This window comes from Centropristis striata, chromosome 16 (assembly GCF_030273125.1).
Source record: "Centropristis striata isolate RG_2023a ecotype Rhode Island chromosome 16, C.striata_1.0, whole genome shotgun sequence".
Classification (NCBI taxonomy): domain Eukaryota; kingdom Metazoa; phylum Chordata; class Actinopteri; order Perciformes; family Serranidae; genus Centropristis; species Centropristis striata.
Window position 1 is genome coordinate 2,790,500 of NC_081532.1, and position 19,736 is coordinate 2,810,235.

The 19,736-nt window shown below is 34.3% G+C and overlaps 1 protein-coding gene across 1 annotated transcript; it reads left to right on the top strand.

The window, feature by feature from the left end:
• The first annotated feature begins 1,703 nt into the window (after positions 1-1,703).
• LOC131988316 (obg-like ATPase 1) lies at positions 1,704-12,880 on the top strand. Its single transcript, XM_059353435.1, has 11 exons — positions 1,704-1,796; positions 2,130-2,227; positions 3,629-3,772; positions 3,864-3,991; positions 4,784-4,959; positions 5,747-5,827; positions 6,254-6,351; positions 6,974-7,114; positions 8,599-8,695; positions 12,496-12,618; positions 12,756-12,880. Exons 2-11 carry the CDS (start codon positions 2,130-2,132, stop codon positions 12,858-12,860), a joined length of 1,191 nt encoding a protein of 396 aa, XP_059209418.1. The 5' UTR covers positions 1,704-1,796; the 3' UTR covers positions 12,861-12,880.
• Positions 12,881-19,736: the final 6,856 nt, after the last annotated feature.

A 19,736-nucleotide genomic window follows, 5' to 3' on the forward strand; every position in this document is an offset into this window, starting at 1 on the left:
AGTTTCATAATAAACGATAAGGAGCTCAACTAAAGTTTGCCTTTAGTTTAATATCAGGTTGATATGAACTGTGATGAAGAGTTTAAGGGAAGCCGGTTTGTGGTGAAGTGTCACTCAACATGAACTTCACAGCACTTATTAAAGGAGAGATTGTTTGTTTTATTGTGAAGGAAGAGCAGCCAATAATCCTGTTCCCTTGTAACATCCATGGATTTGTCATTATCATCCCGTTTTGGCTGTTTTGGTCAGTTTTTGTTAAATAAAAATCCTCAATTAACCCTTTAGAGTTTGGGGCTATTTTGTTGGTTTTTGACTCTTTTTTTTTTTTCTGCCTGTATATTTCACATAAAAAATGTTCACCATGCCATGTAAGTATTTTTCACCACAACCTCACCTATACGACCTGATCATTATTTTTTTCATTTTGACTTACAGGATCAACATTTTGAACACAAAAAAAACACAATTTTTTTTTAAAACAAAAACATAAAAAAACACAAAAAAAATGTTTTTAACCAAAAACACACAAAAAAATAGTGACAAAATTACAAAAAAATCCCACACAAAAAACGCATTAAAAAAACACTTCTTTTTTTTTCCACAAAAAAAAACACATAAAAACCACACATAATACCCCACAAAAGAATACAAAAAACACTTTGACATTTTTTTTATTTTTACAAAAAAACACAGAAAAAAACACAAAAATCACGAAAAATATTGTAATATTTGAAAAACCTCAGCAAAAACTTCAGTAAAATCATGTTACTACACTTGGTCATGGTGGTTTTCACTTTTGCTGAAAAAGAGTTGATGCGCTAAATGGGACATGGAAACTTCTGGAAAAGCGTGTAGAAATCGTGCTCCGGTGCTTTTGTGGACTCCAGAGGGTTAAGAACTGAAATAGTTGAATCAAACAACATGTAAATTATATAAATATAACAAACCTTTAATCATTTGTTAGTATTTTGTATTTTGGTGTAATCACCCTTCCAACTGTTTAGAGTTGGGGTGTACTAAACCTTTAAACTGTTAGAATTGATGGTGTAAATAAAATGAATCTTTCAAACTTGTTAGAAAAGAGACTTATAGCTTCATCAGAATCAGACTGATTTCTTTAGTTAGAAGCTTCATGCTTTGTCAATAATTAAATCTAAGTATTTTAAAATTGTAAATTGTAATACAAGTGTAACTTATTTCAAAAAATGGTGTTTGGGTGAGATGCTGATGTAGCTGCATTTCTACATCCGTCCAGTAGGGGGCGTTGAATATAATATAAACAAAGACAAATTAAATTGAATCAAAAATACTGTAGTGGGAGCATCATCTCACAGTTTTGATAGCTTTCTTGTTTTTAGCATTATATATTGAATTGAAGTGCATCCCCAGTTCTTTTATAAAAACACAAAAGAAAGATTTCACTTGTATGGATGTAAAACTTTGCAAGGATTATAATTCATTCATTAAATAATATTATTTTTCAACTGAAATGTTACTCATTTTAAAACCAAGAAGTACATCTTGCAAGAGGCGCTTGAAGTCACAGGTATATTATATTATTATCTAAAATAAATCTGCAAATATCTTGCAAACAAAAAAACCTAACTTTGTGAATCTGTCAGTTACGTCGGTTACGTCATGACGCCAGCATATACTGATGACGTTCCATTCCGACCAATCACAGCCCGGTCACGTCAAAACACTTCCGGTTGTCTCTCCAACTCTCCTTTCCAGCGGAGCGGCTGCTGAGAGCACATCATCAGCAACTAAACCAGAGGGTTAAAACACACACAAAGGTAATAATTAATGACTTTCTCTCAGCTTATTAATGTTCCAATTATTGTTAACGGCCGGACTATTAAAACAGTAGTGTCTGTTGAGTCAGATATTGAGGCTAACTGGTAGCTAGGAGTGGTTTCAGTAAGCAGAGCTAACGTTAGCAACATGCTAATGTTTGAATGACTGCAGACACGTTTCTCTCTCTGTGTGGAGCTGCTCAACAGGAACCAGCTGCTCTGGGATAAATGTGCATCTCTAGCTGCTAGCAGGGCTGTGTTGTTGGTACAGATAATCCTGTCTACGGTGAAATATTTAGTCCTGATGTAACCAAGTTGTTGTAACTGTCACAGATGCCCCCAAAGAAGACAGAAGCCCCCAAACAGCCTCCATTAATCGGACGGTTTGGGACCTCTCTGAAGATTGGAATTGTTGGATTACCTAATGTTGGGTATGTACACGTTTTATAAGTACTGTGGATGTTTGCAAAGTATTTTTGTAACACCAGTGAATTCATCAATTCACCATAGGGCTGGGCGATATGGACTAAAAGTCATATCCCAATATATTTAGGCTGAATATATGATATATATCCTGATATTTTTATCACAAAGTGAGAGCAAATGTTCATCAAAGCTAAATATGACATGTGACAAGTAGTTTTATTGACACTGTTTATTTCAGTGAACATAAATACTGTATAACAGGAGTAACAACACAGTATCAACACCTCAATCTGTGGAGAGACTTTTGAAAAAAGTACAGATCAATAAAACAGCTTGATTTACAAAAACTTAGTTCACTGATGTCTCAGGTGACAGTCTGCTAATATATGATGTTGTACAAGTTGTCCAAGAGAGTCTCCAAACTTTCTGATGTCATAATGACCCATCAGAACACTCCAACCAATCACTGGGTTTCTAAAATTTGCAAACTTGAAAGAAATAATTGAGGCTAAATGGCAGAAATATGTCAACAGAATAAGTGATAAAAACCACAACCTACTAACCATCACACTAAAAAAAATCCTTGAACAAACGCCTCAATTAGGGCTGGGCGATATATTCAGGCTGAATATCGATATACGATATATATCCTAATATTTTTATCGCAACGTGAGAGCAAATGTTCAGTCAAAGTCAAATCTGACATGTCACAAGTAGTATTTTCATTGAAAACGTTTATTTCAGTGAACATAAATACTGTTTAACAACTTTTTTAAAAACAATCAAAACTCCATAAATTTAACATTTAAATAAAAAATATCTTATAGAAATTTGCCAATGAAATAACATAGTTTTTAAATAAATGTAAAATATATTTATATGTGAAAACATATAACTACACTGTCAATCAATATGTGCTGTGTGTGAGTCTGAGTGTGTGTTTGTGTGCATGCGTGTCTACGTTTGTGTGTGTGTGTGCGCATATTTGTGTATATGTACATACAGATGTGTATGTGGGGAAGGGAAGGATGGGTTTTGTCATTTTTGTTGTCTGTTTTTGTTCTTATTTTTTGTAAAGCACTTTGCATTTATATGTATGAAAAGCGCTGTATAAATAAAGTTTGATTTGAAAAGAATAACAAACATTACAAAAGAACTAAATATGACAACTAGTAAGGGCAGCATTTATATATTAAAAAAAAATGTTTTAAACTGTATCGAGATATATATATATATATATATATATATATATATATATATATATATATATATATATATATATATGCATGCATGCAATATCTGGTCTAATTCCATATTACATTTAGAAATATATCGATATATTTTTATATAGCCCTAATTCATCACTCAGGGTTGATTATTTCACAGCTGTTGACTGTCTCTTGCAGGAAATCCACCTTTTTCAACGTGCTGACTAAAAGCCAGGCTGCTGCAGAGAACTTCCCCTTCTGCACGATCGATCCCAATGAAAGCAGAGTTCCTGTTCCTGACGACCGCTTTGATTTCCTTTGCCAATACCACAAACCAGCCAGGTGCGTTTGTCTTTTGTCCTGGTTGTTCATTTCAGTCCTGCATCAGTGGAAATCTGTCTCATCTACGATTCCTCTTCCTGTGTTTCTTTAGTAAGGTTCCAGCTTTTCTAAATGTGGTGGACATTGCTGGTCTGGTGAAAGGAGCTCACGCTGGACAGGGACTAGGAAACGCCTTTCTCTCCCACATCAGTGCCTGTGACGCCATCTTCCACATGACCCGTGAGTTCTCAATAATACCACCGTCTGTCTGCAGCTGCTGTGTAGTAATGACTGAGTGGAGTGGACAGGTGTTAGAGGGACACTTAGGATCCACTACTACGTTTCTTAACCCTTTGAAATCCAAGAAGTTTCAGCTCCTGTCAGATTTTACTCGCTGTGGCCTTGTATTTCACAGCAACATGTAAGTCGTACATCTCTCTGGAAGTGGCACAATTATGCTTAAAAGTAGAGAGAACTTAAAAAATAAAATGCAGTTATTATGGCATTAATATCAAATATTGAAAAAAACGTGTTGAATTTCATTGATTTATTTTACAAAATTAGAATCAAATTGAATATATATATATATACTTTCCCATGATGTTCCACAAAGAAGCAGTGTGTTTCAGATGTGCCTTAAAATACATCCACAGGTGTGTCTGTAATTAACTCTAATGTTGTCAATAAACCAATCAGAAGCTTCCAAAGACATGACAGCATCATCTGGGCTTTCCCAAATTGTTTCAAGGCATAATCATTTTAGTGTATGTAAACTTCTGACTTTGAAGAAAGTAATAAAAAGTTGTCTAAAAAACCCCTTCTCTCATTATTCTGGTATTTAGCAAATACAAATAATTTTGGGAATCCTAACGGACCTAAAACAGGAAAAGTGATTGTCTGATTTCATGTCAGACAGTGAGAAAAAAGCATATGTGTCTTTTTATATAGTGTATGTAAACTTCTGGTTTCAACTGTACATCTTAGTAATATCTGCTGCTCTGGGTTCAAACATGCTGCCTTCCTTCCTCTTAGGTGCGTTTGACGATGAGGACATCATCCATGTGGAGGGTAACGTCGACCCGGTGAGGGACATCGAGATCATCCACGAGGAGCTGCGACTAAAAGACGAGGAGATGATCGCTCCGGTTATCGACAAACTGGAGAAAACTGCCGTCAGAGGAAGTGACAAAAAGCTCAAACCTGAATATGTAAGTAAAGTTTGTTTGTACGAAACATCTGCACTGCAAAAAAGGTGTTTAGTCTAAAAACGAAAATAAAAAAGAGAGAAATTCCCTAAATCTGAGGGAATGATCTTGCTGCATGGACAGATAATTTCACTTGACAAGATTTCTTAAATTAAGATTATTAAATCTAGAAATAAGCATGTTGAACACTTAAAATAAGAAATTAACTCTTAAAAAAAGGTAATTTAAAGGTGCAAGCAGTGATGAACTGGCCCGAGCAGAGTGACCTGATGATTATTTGTTTCTTACCAAGATAAAAAAACGTTTTGTGTCATTTTTGTCTTTTTACATCTTATTTTGGTCACAAAATGACCAAAAACGCTTAAAACAAGAAATTAACTCTTAAAACAAGATACATTATCTAACACTTCCAAATCTAAAGGTTTTTTTTATCTTGGTAGGAACCAAATAATCATCAGGTCACTCTGCTCGGGCCAGTTCATCACTGCTGGCAGCTTTAATTTATCTTGTTTCAAGAGTTAATTTCTTATTTTAAGCGTTCAACATGCTTATTTCTAGATTTAATAATCTTAATTTAAGAAATCTTGTCAAGGTAAATTATCTGTCCATGCAGCAAGATCATTTCCCTCAGATTTACTGTTTTATCTGGTTTTTAGACTAAACACCTTTTCTGCAGTGTGTTGTCCTGTTTCACATTTGTACCAAAATGCATCCCGACCGTGTGAAAACAGGAAATGATCAGCTGTAATCAGTGTGCAGAAATCTTCTAACCTGCTGCTTGTTGCTTCAGGACATCATGCTGAAGGTAAAGAACTGGATCGTGGAGGAGAAGAAACACATCCGGTTTTGCCACGACTGGAATGACAAAGAGGTAATGATGCATGTTTGTGTGTGCTTGAATCAGTTCCTGTGTTTGGTGTAAAAGTCCTAAAAATGTAGTGGAATCAGCAGAAAGTTGGGCTGTACAGAACACTTTAAAGCTTTAGTCGTAACATTTGGATTCATTATTTTTGTGCACAGTTGCACATAGAGATAAGGATACAATAGGATGGGGAAAAAAGGCAAAAACTTTAATATGAAATTTCCTGATTTTAAGGGCCCCATAATTATTTCATCACTATTTTTTTCACCTGGGAATAGACTGCTGCCTACAAAACAGGCGAGTTATATTCATAAATGAAAAATAAGACTAACAAATCAATTTATTCAGATTGAGGTTAAAGGAAATGATTTAACTGCCACTTAGAGCTGCAATTAACTGTTTTGTTCTTTGAATTTGTCTAAATTCTCTCCACAGATCGAGGTGTTGAACAAATACCTGTTTCTGACATCCAAGCCCATGATCTACCTGGTCAACCTGTCGGAGAAGGATTACATCAGAAAAAAGAACAAGTGGTGCGTTTTCTGACACCTACACAGTGTCCCGTACATTAAATAACTAAGTACATTTACTCAAGTACTGTACTTAAGTATAATTTGAGGTACTTGCACTTTTCTTGAGTATTTCCATTTTATCTAACTTTATACTTCTACTCCACTACATTTTGAGGGAAATATTGTACTTTTTACTCCACTACGTTTATCTGACAGCTTTAGTTACTTTTGTGTCAAGATTTAACATAAAAAACATGATAAATTTAAAGTGATTAAGACATTTGTTTTTAAATGATACCTCATAACAGTATATTAGATAGTTAAATGAGCCCTGTCTTTACAAAATTAACATGCTGCTTACATAAATGCATCAATACAAATAGTGTAATAATATATTCAAAATATATAAAACAATCTTAGTGGGTTCATTCTGCAAAACAAGTACTTTTACTTTTGATGCTGATACGTTTGTACTTTTACTTCAGTAAGTTTTGAATGCAGGACTTCTACTTGTTGTGGAGTAATTTCACTGTGTGTCATTAGTATTTTTACTGAAGTAAAAGATCTGAATACTTTTTTCCACCACTGCTAATCAGCTGTTGTTGAACATTCAGAATAACTCTCGGCTGCTGTTTTTTCTCAGGTTGGCGAAGATCAAGGAGTGGGTAGACGCTCATGACCCCGGTGCTGTGGTCATCCCTGTGAGTGGAGCTATTGAGTCTAAACTGCTGGACATGGAGGAGGAGGAGAGGATAAAATACCTGGAGGAAGTGAAGACACAGAGGTGAGACACAGACTCACAGTGGAACAGGCAGTAATATCATAAATCAGGTAAAGAAATGATTGAACTGCCACTTAGAGCTGCAACTAACTGTTATGTTCTTTGATTCATCTCTGTTATTAATCTTTTAGTCTATAAAATGTCAGATTGGTTAAAAAAAACAACACCAAAATGCTTTTAAAAATTGTATTATGTTTTTGTTGTGTTGTGCTATGAAAACTGGTATTTAACCACAAAATAATTCTGAGACAGAGATCGCTAAGTGAACACCTCCTGCAGCAGCAGCACATACACACTGTACTGCTACAGAGCTAACTGTTAGCCTGTTAGCACATACACACTGTACTGCTACAGAGCTAACTGTTAGCCTGTTAGCACATACACACTGTACTGCTACAGAGCTAACTGTTAGCCTGTTAGCACATACACACTGTACTGCTGCAGAGCTAACTGTTAGCCTGTTAGCACATACACACTGTACTGCTACAGAGCTAACTGTTAACCTGTTAGCACATACACACTGTGCTGCTACAGAGCTAACTGTTAGCCTGTTAGCACATACACACTTACTGCTACAGAGCTAACTGTTAGCACATACACACTGTACTGCTACAGAGCTAACTGTTAGCCTGTTAGCACATACACACTGTATTGCTACAGAGCTAACTGTTAGCCTGTTAGCACATACACACTGTACTGCTACAGAGCTAACTGTTAGCCTGTTAGCACATACACACTGTACTGCTTCAGAGCTAACTATTAGCCTATTAGCACATACACAATGTACTGCTACAAAGCTAACTGTTAGCATGTTAGCACATAGACACTGTGCTGCTACAGAGCTAACTGTTAGCCTGTTAGCACATAGACACTGTACTGCTAGAGAGCTAACTATTAGCCTATTAGCACATACACACTGTACTGCTAGAGAGCTAACTGTTAGCACATACACACTGTACTGCTACAGAGCTAACTGTTAGCCTGTTAGCACATACACACTGTGCTGCTGCAGAGCTAACTGTTAGCCTGTTAGCACATACACACTGTACTGCTACAGAGCTAACTGTTAGCCTATTAGCACATACACACTGTACTGCTACAGAGCTAACTGTTAGCCTATTAGCACATACACACTGTACTGCTACAGAGCTAACTGCTAGCCTATTAGCACATACACACTGTACTGCTACAGAGCTAACTGTTAGCCTATTAGCACATACACACTGTACTGCTACAGAGCTAACTGTTAGCCTATTAGCACATACACAATGTACTGCTACAGAGCTAACTGTTAGCCTATTAGCACAAACACAATGTACTGCTACAGAGCTAACTGTTTGCACATACACACTGTACTGCTACAGAGCTAACTCTTAGCCTGTTAGCACATACACACTGTACTGTGAATCTTTTGTTATGGATTGTTATTTTTAAAGATGCATGTTTACTTGAACGGCTCCATCGTGGCTTCTCTGTGTCTTTTTTAGTGTTCTGACCAAAATAATAAAGACGGGCTACGCAGCTCTGCAGCTGGAGTACTTCTTCACAGCGGGACCAGATGAGGTGCGAGCGTGGACCGTCAGGGTGAGTGCTTAATATAAAAAACTAAAAAACTTAATATAAAAAACTTTTCTTCTTTACTTCCCTCAGATTTAGTGTTTTTATCTTGTTTTTAGACACACTTTTTTTACAGTGCTGCCATTTTTGCATGAACAATTCCTAAGAGATGAATCTATTATTAAAGTAGTTGCCAATTATTTTTCTGTTGAGTGACTTATTGATAAGTTGACTAATGGTTGACTTAGAGTTTTCCAAAGTGCAGCATACACAGTTTATGCATATTTAGTTAGTAGGGTGATTCTCATGAAGCCAGTCTAAGTTCTGTCTGTGAAGATTATAAGGCCGTACTTTATTAAACTAAATATATTTCACTTGTATATGAATGAACAATATAGCCATAATGAGGCATAATTCATTGTTTTGTGCTAAAATAATATTTTCTATATTTTTAACTTCACAAATTCATTACCGTAATGCGTCCAGATAAAAATGTCATGGTTTCCCCCACACTTATACACAATAAATATTTAATAAACTTTATAAAAATAAATATACATTTGTTTAAAAATGTATAAATTAACAGAATATAAACAAACATTATGGTTTTTAACAATGTATAAAGAACTAAATCTGAATGAAAGTTAATGAGAAAAAATGGTTAAATGTTACGCTAATGATAGAATTTTTAAAATTAAAATGTGTAAATTTTAATAAAATACATTTTGGTGATACCAGCTACCCTTGAGCATATTTAAGTGCTTGCCAAAGAAAAAAAAAACTTTTGTTGTTTATTTAAGAATGTGTTACTGTAATGAATTTTGCTCACAGTGTCTCTAAAAATGTCAGTAAATACCTTAAGTGTTTAAATATATTATAAATTCATATTAAACAGTGGCTTTAGACTATATATGTTACAAAGGGTCAAAGACAATATGTATTTAATGCTCTGGGGTTTCTGCTATGAGCTGTACCATGTTGATGAGAATCACCCAGTAGCTGCTTTATAAAAGGAACACGATGTGAGTTTTGACTGTTTTCTGCAGAGTAGAACTCAAAATCCTTTCAGGTGTTTTCATTTATTATGACTCAGTTGAGTCTTGAGGCCTTGCTGACTCAAAGCTACTTGCTATGTGCTTCCTGTGCTGACTGCTAAATTTAAAAAAGGACAAAAATAGAATTAAGTTCATTTTTTTCTTCAGCTGTTCCCTAATATTTCAGTAACTTGTATCATAGCTTTCCCTTCTTTCTGTGGTTTGCTTCTCCTGAACCGTCTTCAGTCTCATCCGGCTGCTTCATTAAAGTCTTAAATCGTATTTAACCCATTGAGGCCTAAAACGGCTGTAAAAACTTCCTGTAAAACCTCTGGGCGATTTTGAAATAAGCCCCTAAAACCTGAAGTTTTTCTGTAAATCCAACAGAAGTGTCAACTCTTCCTACTAAATGATAGATTTTTCAGCCTCTGTAGCAGATAGAAATGAAATTCAAAAAGTATTTGAGAGCTTATAGCTGTTATATCTGAGCTCCCTCCGCTATAGTCGTCTTCCACCATGATTTATAAGTTCTAGAAAAGTCCCATGATGCATTGAGACACTCCCACATGTATTCTGATTTTGTCTCTTTTTTTTTTTAGTCATTTTGTGTCTTTTTTTAGTCATTTTGTGTCTTTTTTTTTTTGTCATTTTGTGTCATTTTTTGCTCCTTCTGTGTCATTTTGTGTCATTTTAAGTCATTTTGTGTCTTTTTTAGTCACTTTCTGCCTTTTTTTTTTGTCATTTTGTGTCATTTTGTGTCATTTTTTTGTTATTTTGTGTCATTTTTTTTTGTTATTTTGTGTCTTTTAAGTCACTGTGTGTCTTTTTTAGTCACTTTCTGTCTTTTTTTAGTCATTTTGTGTCATTTTTTGCTCCTTCTGTGTCATTTTTTGATATTTTGTCTTTTTTTTTAGTCACTTTCTGTCTTTTTTTTAGTCATTTTCTGTCATTTTTTGCTCCCCTACAAGGCATCCGATCAGAATCAATGCAATGCTGCAACACGTCCTACGTACATAATGATGATATTTAGAAAAATGTATTAAAAAATCTTCAAAGTCGAGGATGCACACCTTCGTGCCATGAGCAAGACACATACGAAATCTGAGGTCAGAGAGATATGCCCTAGACCAGGGGTCTCACACTCAAATTACCTGGGGGCAGCTGGAGGCAGTATTAAAATGACCAAAAAAAAGACACAAAATTACTAAAAAAGACACAAAATGACAAAAAGACACAAAAACAGACAAAATGACACAAAAAGACACAAAATGACAAAAAAAACCTAAATTACCAAAAAAGACACAAAATGACCCAAAAAATGACCCAAAATGACCAAAAAAATGACACAAAATGACCAACAAAGGACACAAAAATGACAAAAAATACACAGAATTACCAAAAAAGACACAAAAAATGACACAAAATGACACAAAAATGACCAAAAAAGGACACAAAAATGACAAAAAATACACAGAATTACCAAAACAGACACAAAATGACAAAACTAAATTTCTTTAAAAAGAAACAAAATGACAAAAGAATACACAGAATTACCAAAAAAGACACAAAATGACAAAAAAATACACAAAATGACCAGAAAAAGACACAAAATGACAAAAAAGACACAAAATGACCTAAAAAAGATAGCCTGGGTATACCCAGACTGCCTTGCGCGCTCGAATTTGATTTCGAACCTCCAGCCAGTCTGGAAACGAGGCAATTATCTTAGCCCTGTTTTAGGGATCCAATCACAGAGCGGGGAGGGACGGTGAGAAGATGACGCGTACTACTCGGCACTTAGAAGCTTTCCGGATCCAACATGGCTGCTGCAGACGCGAAACTCTCTTTAGCTGTAGATGGTGTTTTAAATAGTTTAGAGCGAAAGTTGAAAGGCGAAAGGTCTCTCAGCGGCTCCGCTGTCCCCCGGCTCGGAGCCAGATCACCGGTAGCGGGGCTATTAGCGCCGCACGGGCGGTTTCTGCGGCTCGTTGCGCCGAGCCGGCGAGACCGCCGGTCACCGCCGGTGATCTCGCTCCGAATCGGGGGACAGCGGAGCCGCCAAGAGGCCCGCAGCAGCTTGTTTATTGCCCATAAAATCAGTGGATGTGTGTGGCAGAATGTCATGAGGGGGAATAAAGCGTGAAAATAAATAATCTTGCAGAAAGCGAGAACTGGAGAAGCAAAGCAGCAGCAACACTCTCTCACAGACACACACACAACAAACATCCATCTCTGTTGCTCTACTACATCATCTGGTATAACTGATCTGATTGGCTAAGAGCTGCCTACAGACGCTTTGATAGACATTCTAAGCGTCCAATAAACGGCTCCGGAGGATCGTAAACCACACCTCCTCTACGGAGAAATGCATTGAAGGTGTCCAGACCTAATCTCCAATGAGATTTGGTCTGGTGTTAGCCAGGCTATAAAAAAGACACAAAATGACCAAAAAAACTAAATTTCTTAAAAAAGACAGGTCAGTCTAATGGTCAGAGAGATATGAACTAGACACACACACGCTTCTTCCTTTCTAGATAGACGTGCAGGTTTTTCAACATGTAGATTGAACCTCTCGTCTCTGGAGGTTACTGTTCTGTAAAAAGCCTTTTTAAAAATCCATTTGGTATTTTGGCAGCAGGTTTTTTTTCTCCGGCGTTGCAAACAGAATTGAGTGTCTTGTGTCTCCATAATGTTGGTGGGCAGCACGTTGTGTTATTAGTGACACAACGAAGCCTCCTTATCTGTGGTAGAACTCCTCAAGGTTTTTTATTTTCCATGTTGTTGCTCCGACAGAAAGGGACCAAGGCTCCGGGAGCTGCAGGGAAGATCCACACTGACTTTGAGAAAGGCTTCATCATGGCCGAGGTGATGAAGTACGTGGACTTCAAAGAGGAGGGCAGCGAGAGTGCAGCCAAGGTGTGTGTGTCTCTTTTTATACTCACTAATTATAAGCTTGAACTGGTGCACTGTTGAATTCCTGCCAAACAAACCAGCAGTTCACTTTGAGAAAACGTCCTTGAATACAATTTTTTTTTTTAATTTCTTTTTCACAGGCTGCTGGAAAATACAGACAACAGGGCCGGAACTACGTGGTGGAGGACGGAGACATTATCTTTTTCAAATTCAACACACCCAACGCACCGAAGAAGAAACCATGAGAAGCCCACAGGCAGAGAAAAGACGAGTCAGAGTGCAACACTGTCTGCTGGTTTCCATACGGCTCTTTTGAATTGAGACCATCCAGAGGTATTTACTCTACAGGCCTGGAGAACCTGATAATGTAATAAAATCCAGATAATGTAATAAAAATCTGCACTTGAGTCCATTGAAAATGTAATAAAACCTGATGATGTAATAACTTCCCAATAATGTAATACACTTTTTACCAATAATGTAATGAAGTATAACATTATTGGGAGGTTATTGCATTATCAGGTGAGCCTTCATTTCCCAAGTCCTGATAATGTAATAATTCCCCAATAATGTAATAATTTAGTTATAATTTATGAGAAAAAAATCTCAAATTAACGGTTAACAAAAGTTACAAATTTGTGAGAAAAAAATTTCAAATTAATGTTAAAAAAAGTTACAAATTTGTGAGAAAAAAATCTCAAATTAATGGTAAAAAGGTTACAAATTTGTGAGAAAAAAAATTCTAAAATGGTAAAAAAGTTGATGAGATTAAAGTGGCAAATCTACGAGAAAAATATGCAGATTTATGAGATTTAAAGTGGTGAATGCGAGAAAAAAGTTGTGTTTTTGCACTTTTTTCTCGTAAATCTGCGACTTTTTTCGCGCAGATTTGCCACTTTAAATCTCTAAAATCTGCAAGTTTTTTTTCTTGTAGATTTGCCACTTTAATCTAGTAACGTAGCCTGATCTTTGCTGATTAGCTGGAAGAAATCCATGTGGTTCTATGACCTCACAAAGAGACATGGGGACCCCATTTTGATATATATAAAAAGTGTATTACATTATTGGGAAATGCACTTTATTTCATTATCGGGAAGTTATTACATCATCAGGTTTTATTACATTTTAATTGGACTCAAGTGCAGATTTTTATTAAATTATCAGGTTCTACAGGGCCTCCAGGTCTGCACCAGAATTAATTAAAAATAATTAATGTTTTCATAAAACAATAGCACACATTCCTTCCTGTAATATGTGGAGCAAGTTTTCAAATGGCACCAACTGTAACAATTTTGAAAACGCTCTTATAATAGCTATAATCATCTCCAGAAGGTATTATTGAACTGAGAAATATAGATTTTTTTGTTGACGGATAAACAACACAAACTGCATATTGTTTTCTAGTTCGGGAGACTTAAATTAAGGTTCATTTTTGAAATACAGTCATGGAAAAAAATAATTAGACCCTTGTTTTCTTCAATTTCTTGTTCATTTTAATGCCTGGTACAACTAAAGGTACATTTGTTTGGACAAATATAATAATAACAACAAAAATAGCTCATAAGAGTTTAATTTAAGAGCTGATATCTAGACATTTAACATGGTTTTGTTCAACAATAACCAAAATCATTATCAATAAAACCATGTTAAATGTCTAGATATCAGCTCTTAAATTAAACTCTTATGAGCCAGTTTTATATTTGGACAATAAACTGAAGAAAACAATGGTCTAATTATGTTTTCCATGACTGTAATTGAGATCTTAAGGCTGATTTTTTATTTATCTGAGTAGCTGCAGCTTGCCTTTCTGTCATTAGCTGATAAATAACCGTCATTATAATGATGCAGATTAATTGACGAGCTCTCATCATCATAACGATGTTATTAATTAGCGCTTTATTACAGACAGATGTGCTCAATATGTAAATCAGCTCTTATATCAAAGAAAACATGTGTTGTTTTAGTTAACTAAAAGCCATCTTGAATGAATTATTGCTATTTTTCACCTAGAATTTAAAAGACATTCATTAGTTTCTCAGTTCTTAATGCCTTTTCCTCCAATTTAACTTTTTTACATTTATGCTATTCACATTAATTCCTCTTCTAATTATGCTAAAATATCCCGTGTTTCTAAAAGATTGACTGGTGCTTTTTAAACCATTAAGAGAAAATGAGAACCATCAGTCAGTGTTGCGCTCCAGGCTGCTACTTTACTGTATTCTGAGTAAAAAAAGAACATTTTTAATTTACAAAGACACCTGAATGGAGAACGTTGTTATACACGCTGCTTTTATTGACTTTGGTTTTGGGCTGGATAAATAAATAAATAAAGAAAAACATGACTTTCACGTTGTGAACAATGCTTCACTGTTAATCTGTGTGGATCATCTGGACTGTACAGCTTCATCATGTTTCACCTCACTGCTTTTATTTTGAAATAAAGGTCCCGTCATCAACATCTGGTGAAATATAGACGAGGATATGAACAATAGGGAGCCAGGAGTTAATCAATGTCATCCTCATCAATATGCATGTGTCAATAAAAGGAAACAAACCTGCTTTTGCTTCGTCTGTTTCTCATTTTTCCTCTTGTTACATTCTGAGGTCACAGCTTAGTTCGGACATAATAGTTTCTGATTACAATCAGCTTATAGAATGATGTTTTTAACCCTCTGGAGTCCATGAAAGCACCGGAGTAGACTTCTTCATGACGTCACGACGTAAAAACGAAGCAGCATGAAGCCCTGCTGTCAGCTCAACTCTAAGGTTTTTTTCTAAGGTGTCTTTTTGTTGGGTCATTTTGTGTCTTCTGTGGGTTTTTTTGGGTCATTTTGTCTTATTTTGTCTTTTTTGGTCATTTTGTGTCTTTTTGGTCCTTTTTTTGGTCATTTTATGTCTTTTTTTTATTTTGTCATCTGTGGGGTTTTTTGGTCACTTTGTCTTCTCATTTTGTCTTTTTTTGGTCCTTTTGTGTCTTTTTTGGTCATTTTGTGTCATCTGGGTTTTTTTGGTCATTTTGTCTTCTCATTTTGTGTCTTTTTTTTTTGGTCCTTTTGTGGTTTTTTTGGTCATTTTGTGTCTCTTTTTTTGTCCTTTTGTGTGTTTTTTCAGTTACTTTGTGTCTTTTTGGTCATTTTGTGTGTCTTTTTTTGAGATAATTTTTTGCATAAAGCAAGCTTTTGGTAAGAAAGACAGTATGTAGTTATCACAAACTAAATAAATAGAAAAGTGAATATAATTGCTTGTATTTCCTCATTTGAATGTTAAACTTATTGAATTTTAAGATAGAATCACTAAAATCATTTTCAAAAGACCACTATATAATTCTATCTACTTATGTCAACCTGTTTAAATCAATCTTGCCTCATAATACACATCGTATTTAATTTCCATCTTGTGATCACTTTAATGTTCCTTTTTCTGATTTTTTCCCCCCAGTTATTTAATTTATGAACGTATGATTAAACAATGGAGAAAATAAATCATTACTGCAGTGACCCACTTTTGTTCCTTACAGGTAGGAATAAAATCAAATACAAGTTTGTATTTTTTTTTAACAAATGATAAAAACATTTACTTTTGAGATCACAAAAGGACTTTTACTGTGAACTTTTTCTTCTCAGGTCAAGAACAAACTTTAAATCTGGACATGTCTTTCCTGCCTTAACATTTAGTTTCCACTTTGTAATCACACCCATCCATTTAAAAAAAAATGTTTGCAGTGTGGATTCAGCATTTTAATGCAATATTTTGTGTCTCATGTTTTATGTGATTTTTATGGGTTTTTTTGTGGTGTTTTTTGGATTTTTTGTGTGGTTTTTATGTGGGAGTTTTTGTAATTCTTTTTGTGTTAGGGTTAAACCATGTAGGATTTCCACTTTGTAATCACTTGAATTTGAAAAAAAAAATGCATATATCTTTATGGTTTATTTAATTCAGTATAGATGTTTGATGTACATCTAGTTAATTGACTGAAAAAGTCATTACTTTGACAGACTCCTGCTAAATAATATAAATAAGATTTATATATAATAAGATAAAGATTTTATTTCTTTTTAAACAATTGCTAAAAACTTTACATTTACTTCTTTCTTTCTTTTTGCTTTAATGGTGGACCAAACCATGAACCTTTTCTTCTGAGGTCAAGAACAAACTTTAATTCTGGACCTTTCTTGCCATTTAATATTTATTTCCCTTTAATCTAAAGCCTGTTTAGTTTTTATGTTGATGGATTTACGACTTGATTAAGTGTACATCTCTTTATATGCATCGTGTTACCAATTGATTCTGATTAAACCGTGTAGGAAAATATTGCAGTGACACACTTCTGCTTCAGACTTGTTCAAACATTTATCTATTTAAAAAAGGAAGCCTGTGAAATATTGAGGTAGTTAGTTATTGTTAGTTTTATCCGAGCAAACCTGATAAACGTGTCAAAAGAGACAAAATATCCACAAATAACTCAACACTGAAGACAGTTTCTCATTTAAAAACGCTCATTTGTAAATGTTAATGTTAACAGTTGTTATTTTGGTTATTTATGTGACAATCTGAACGTGAAATAAACTGTTATAACCAGCTATAAGTTAGTATTAAAGACTGTAATAACTTCTGTAGTAATGGAGGCCAACTGACGATTTACACTCAACATAAAACTTTCAAAACTGTCAAAACAAAGAGCCAGATTTAGAGTCTATATATATAAAGTCTATATAACTTTATTTAACATGAAAACGATGAAATAAAGTGTCTAACTTCGACAACAAAGAGGAAGCACATAAAAAAAAAAATTACTCGCTTAGCCAATGGCATCCATTTTTTTTCCTCAAATTTTGCAGTGTGGATTCAGCATTTTTAATTTAATATTTTGTCTAATGTTTTTTGTGATTTTTATGTATTTTTTAAAACATTTTTTTGTGTTTTTTATGAGGGATTTTTTTTGTATTAATATCCACAAATCGACACTGAAGACAGTTTCTCATTTAAAAACGCTCATTTGTAAATGTTAATATTAACAATTGTTATTTTGGTTATTTATGTGACAATCTGAATGCGAAATAAACTGTTATAACCAGCTATAAGTTAGTATTAAAGACTGTAATAACTTCTGTAGTAATGGAGGCCAACTGAAGATTTACACTCAACATAAAACTTTCAAAACTGTCAAAACAACGAGCCAGATTTAGAGTATATATAAATATAAAGTATATATAACTTAATTTAACATGAAAACGATGAAATAAAGTGTATAACTTCAACAACAAAGAGGAAGCACATAAAAAAATAAACTGGCATTCCGCTTAGCCAATGGCATCCATTTTTTTCTCAAATTTTGCAGTGTGCATTCAGCATTTTTACTGCAATATTTTGTCTTTAATGTTTTTTGTAAATTTTATGTACTTTTTAAAAACATTTTTATGTTTTTTGGATTTTTTGTGGGGTTTTTATGCATGTTTTGTGGGATTTTTTTGTATAAATATCCACAAATAAATCGACACTGAAGACAGTTTCTCATTTAAAAACGCTCATATGTAAATGTTAATGTTAACAATTGTTATTTTGGTTATTTATGATAAGTTATAAACTGTTATAACCAGCTATAAGTTAGTATTAAAGACTGTAATAACTTCTGTAGTAATGGAGGCCAACTGAAGATTTACAGTCAACATAAAACTTTAAAAACTGTCAAAACAACGAGCCAGATGTAGAGTATATAAAAATATAAATTATATATAACTTAATTTAACATGAAAACGATTAAATAAAGCGTCTAACTTCGACATTAACCGCCGTTTTCTATCAAGTATCTCTGTTGGGAATTCAACAACTGCATTCCTTCTTTTGTCTGGTTTCAACAACAAACAGGAAGCACATAAAAAAATTAAACTACTTGCTTCGCCAATGGCATCCATTTTTTTTCTCAAATTTTGCAGTGTGGATTCAGCATTTTTACTGCAATATTTTGTCTTTAATGTTTTTTGTAATTTTTATGTACTTTTTTAAAACATTTTTATGTTTTTTGGATTTTTTGTGGGGGTTTTTGTGTCTTTTTATGCATGTTTTGTGGGTTTTTTTTGTATAAATATCCACAAATAAATCAACACTGAAGACAGTTTCTCATTTAAAAACGCTCATATGTAAATGTTAATATTAACAACTGTTATTTTGGTTATTTATGTGACAATCTGACCGCGAAATAAACTGTTATAACCAGCTATAAGTTAGTATTAAAGACTGTAATAACTTCTGTAGTAATGGAGGCCAACTGAAGATTTACACTCAACATAAAACTTTCAAAACTGTCAAAACAACGAGCCAGATTCAGAGTCTATATATATATATATATAAAGTCTATATAACTTAATTTAACATGAAAACGATGAAATAAAATGTATAACTTCAACAACAAACAGGAAGCACATAAAAAAATAAACTGGCATTCCGCTTAGCCAATGGCATCCATTTTTTTCTCAAATTTGCAGTGTGCATTCAGCATTTTTACTGCAATATTTTGTCTTTAATGTTTTTCGTAATTTTTATGTACTTTTTAAAAACATTTTTATGTTTTTGGGGATTTTTTGTGTCTTTTTCTGCATGTTTTGTGGGATTTTTTTGTATAAATAATCGACACTGAAGACAGTTTCTCATTTAAAAACGCTCATTTGTAAATGTTAATATTAACAACTGTTATTTTGGTTATTTATGTGACAATCTGAACGCGAAATAAACTGTTATAACCAGCTATAAGTAAGTATTAAAGACTGTAATAACTTCTGTAGTAATGGAGGCCAACTGAAGATTTACACTCAACATAAAACTTTCAAAACTGTCAAAACAACGAGCCAGATTTAGAATATATATATATAAAAAGTCTATATAACTTAATTTAACATGAAAACGGTTAAATAAAGCGTCTAACTTCGACATTAACCGCCGTTTTCTAACAAGTATCTCTGTTGGGAATTCAACAACTGCATTCCTTCTCTTGTCTGGTTTCAACAACAAACAGGAAGCACATAAAAAAAATAAACTGGCATTCCGCTCAGCCAATCACATCCGGCGAACCCGGAGCTCAGCCAATCAGCGGAGAGAAGAAGGGGCGGGACGTCCTTGAAATGTGA

Coding starts and splice junctions, on each gene's coding strand:
- LOC131988316 (XM_059353435.1), top strand. CDS start 2,130: ATGCCCCCAAAGAAGACAGAAGCCCCCAAACAGCCTCCATTAATCGGA. Junction 6,352..6,973: donor ATCAGAAAAAAGAACAAGTG/GTGCGTTTTCTG, acceptor GTTTTTTCTCAG/GTTGGCGAAGATCAAGGAGT. Junction 12,619..12,755: donor GCAGCGAGAGTGCAGCCAAG/GTGTGTGTGTCT, acceptor TCTTTTTCACAG/GCTGCTGGAAAATACAGACA.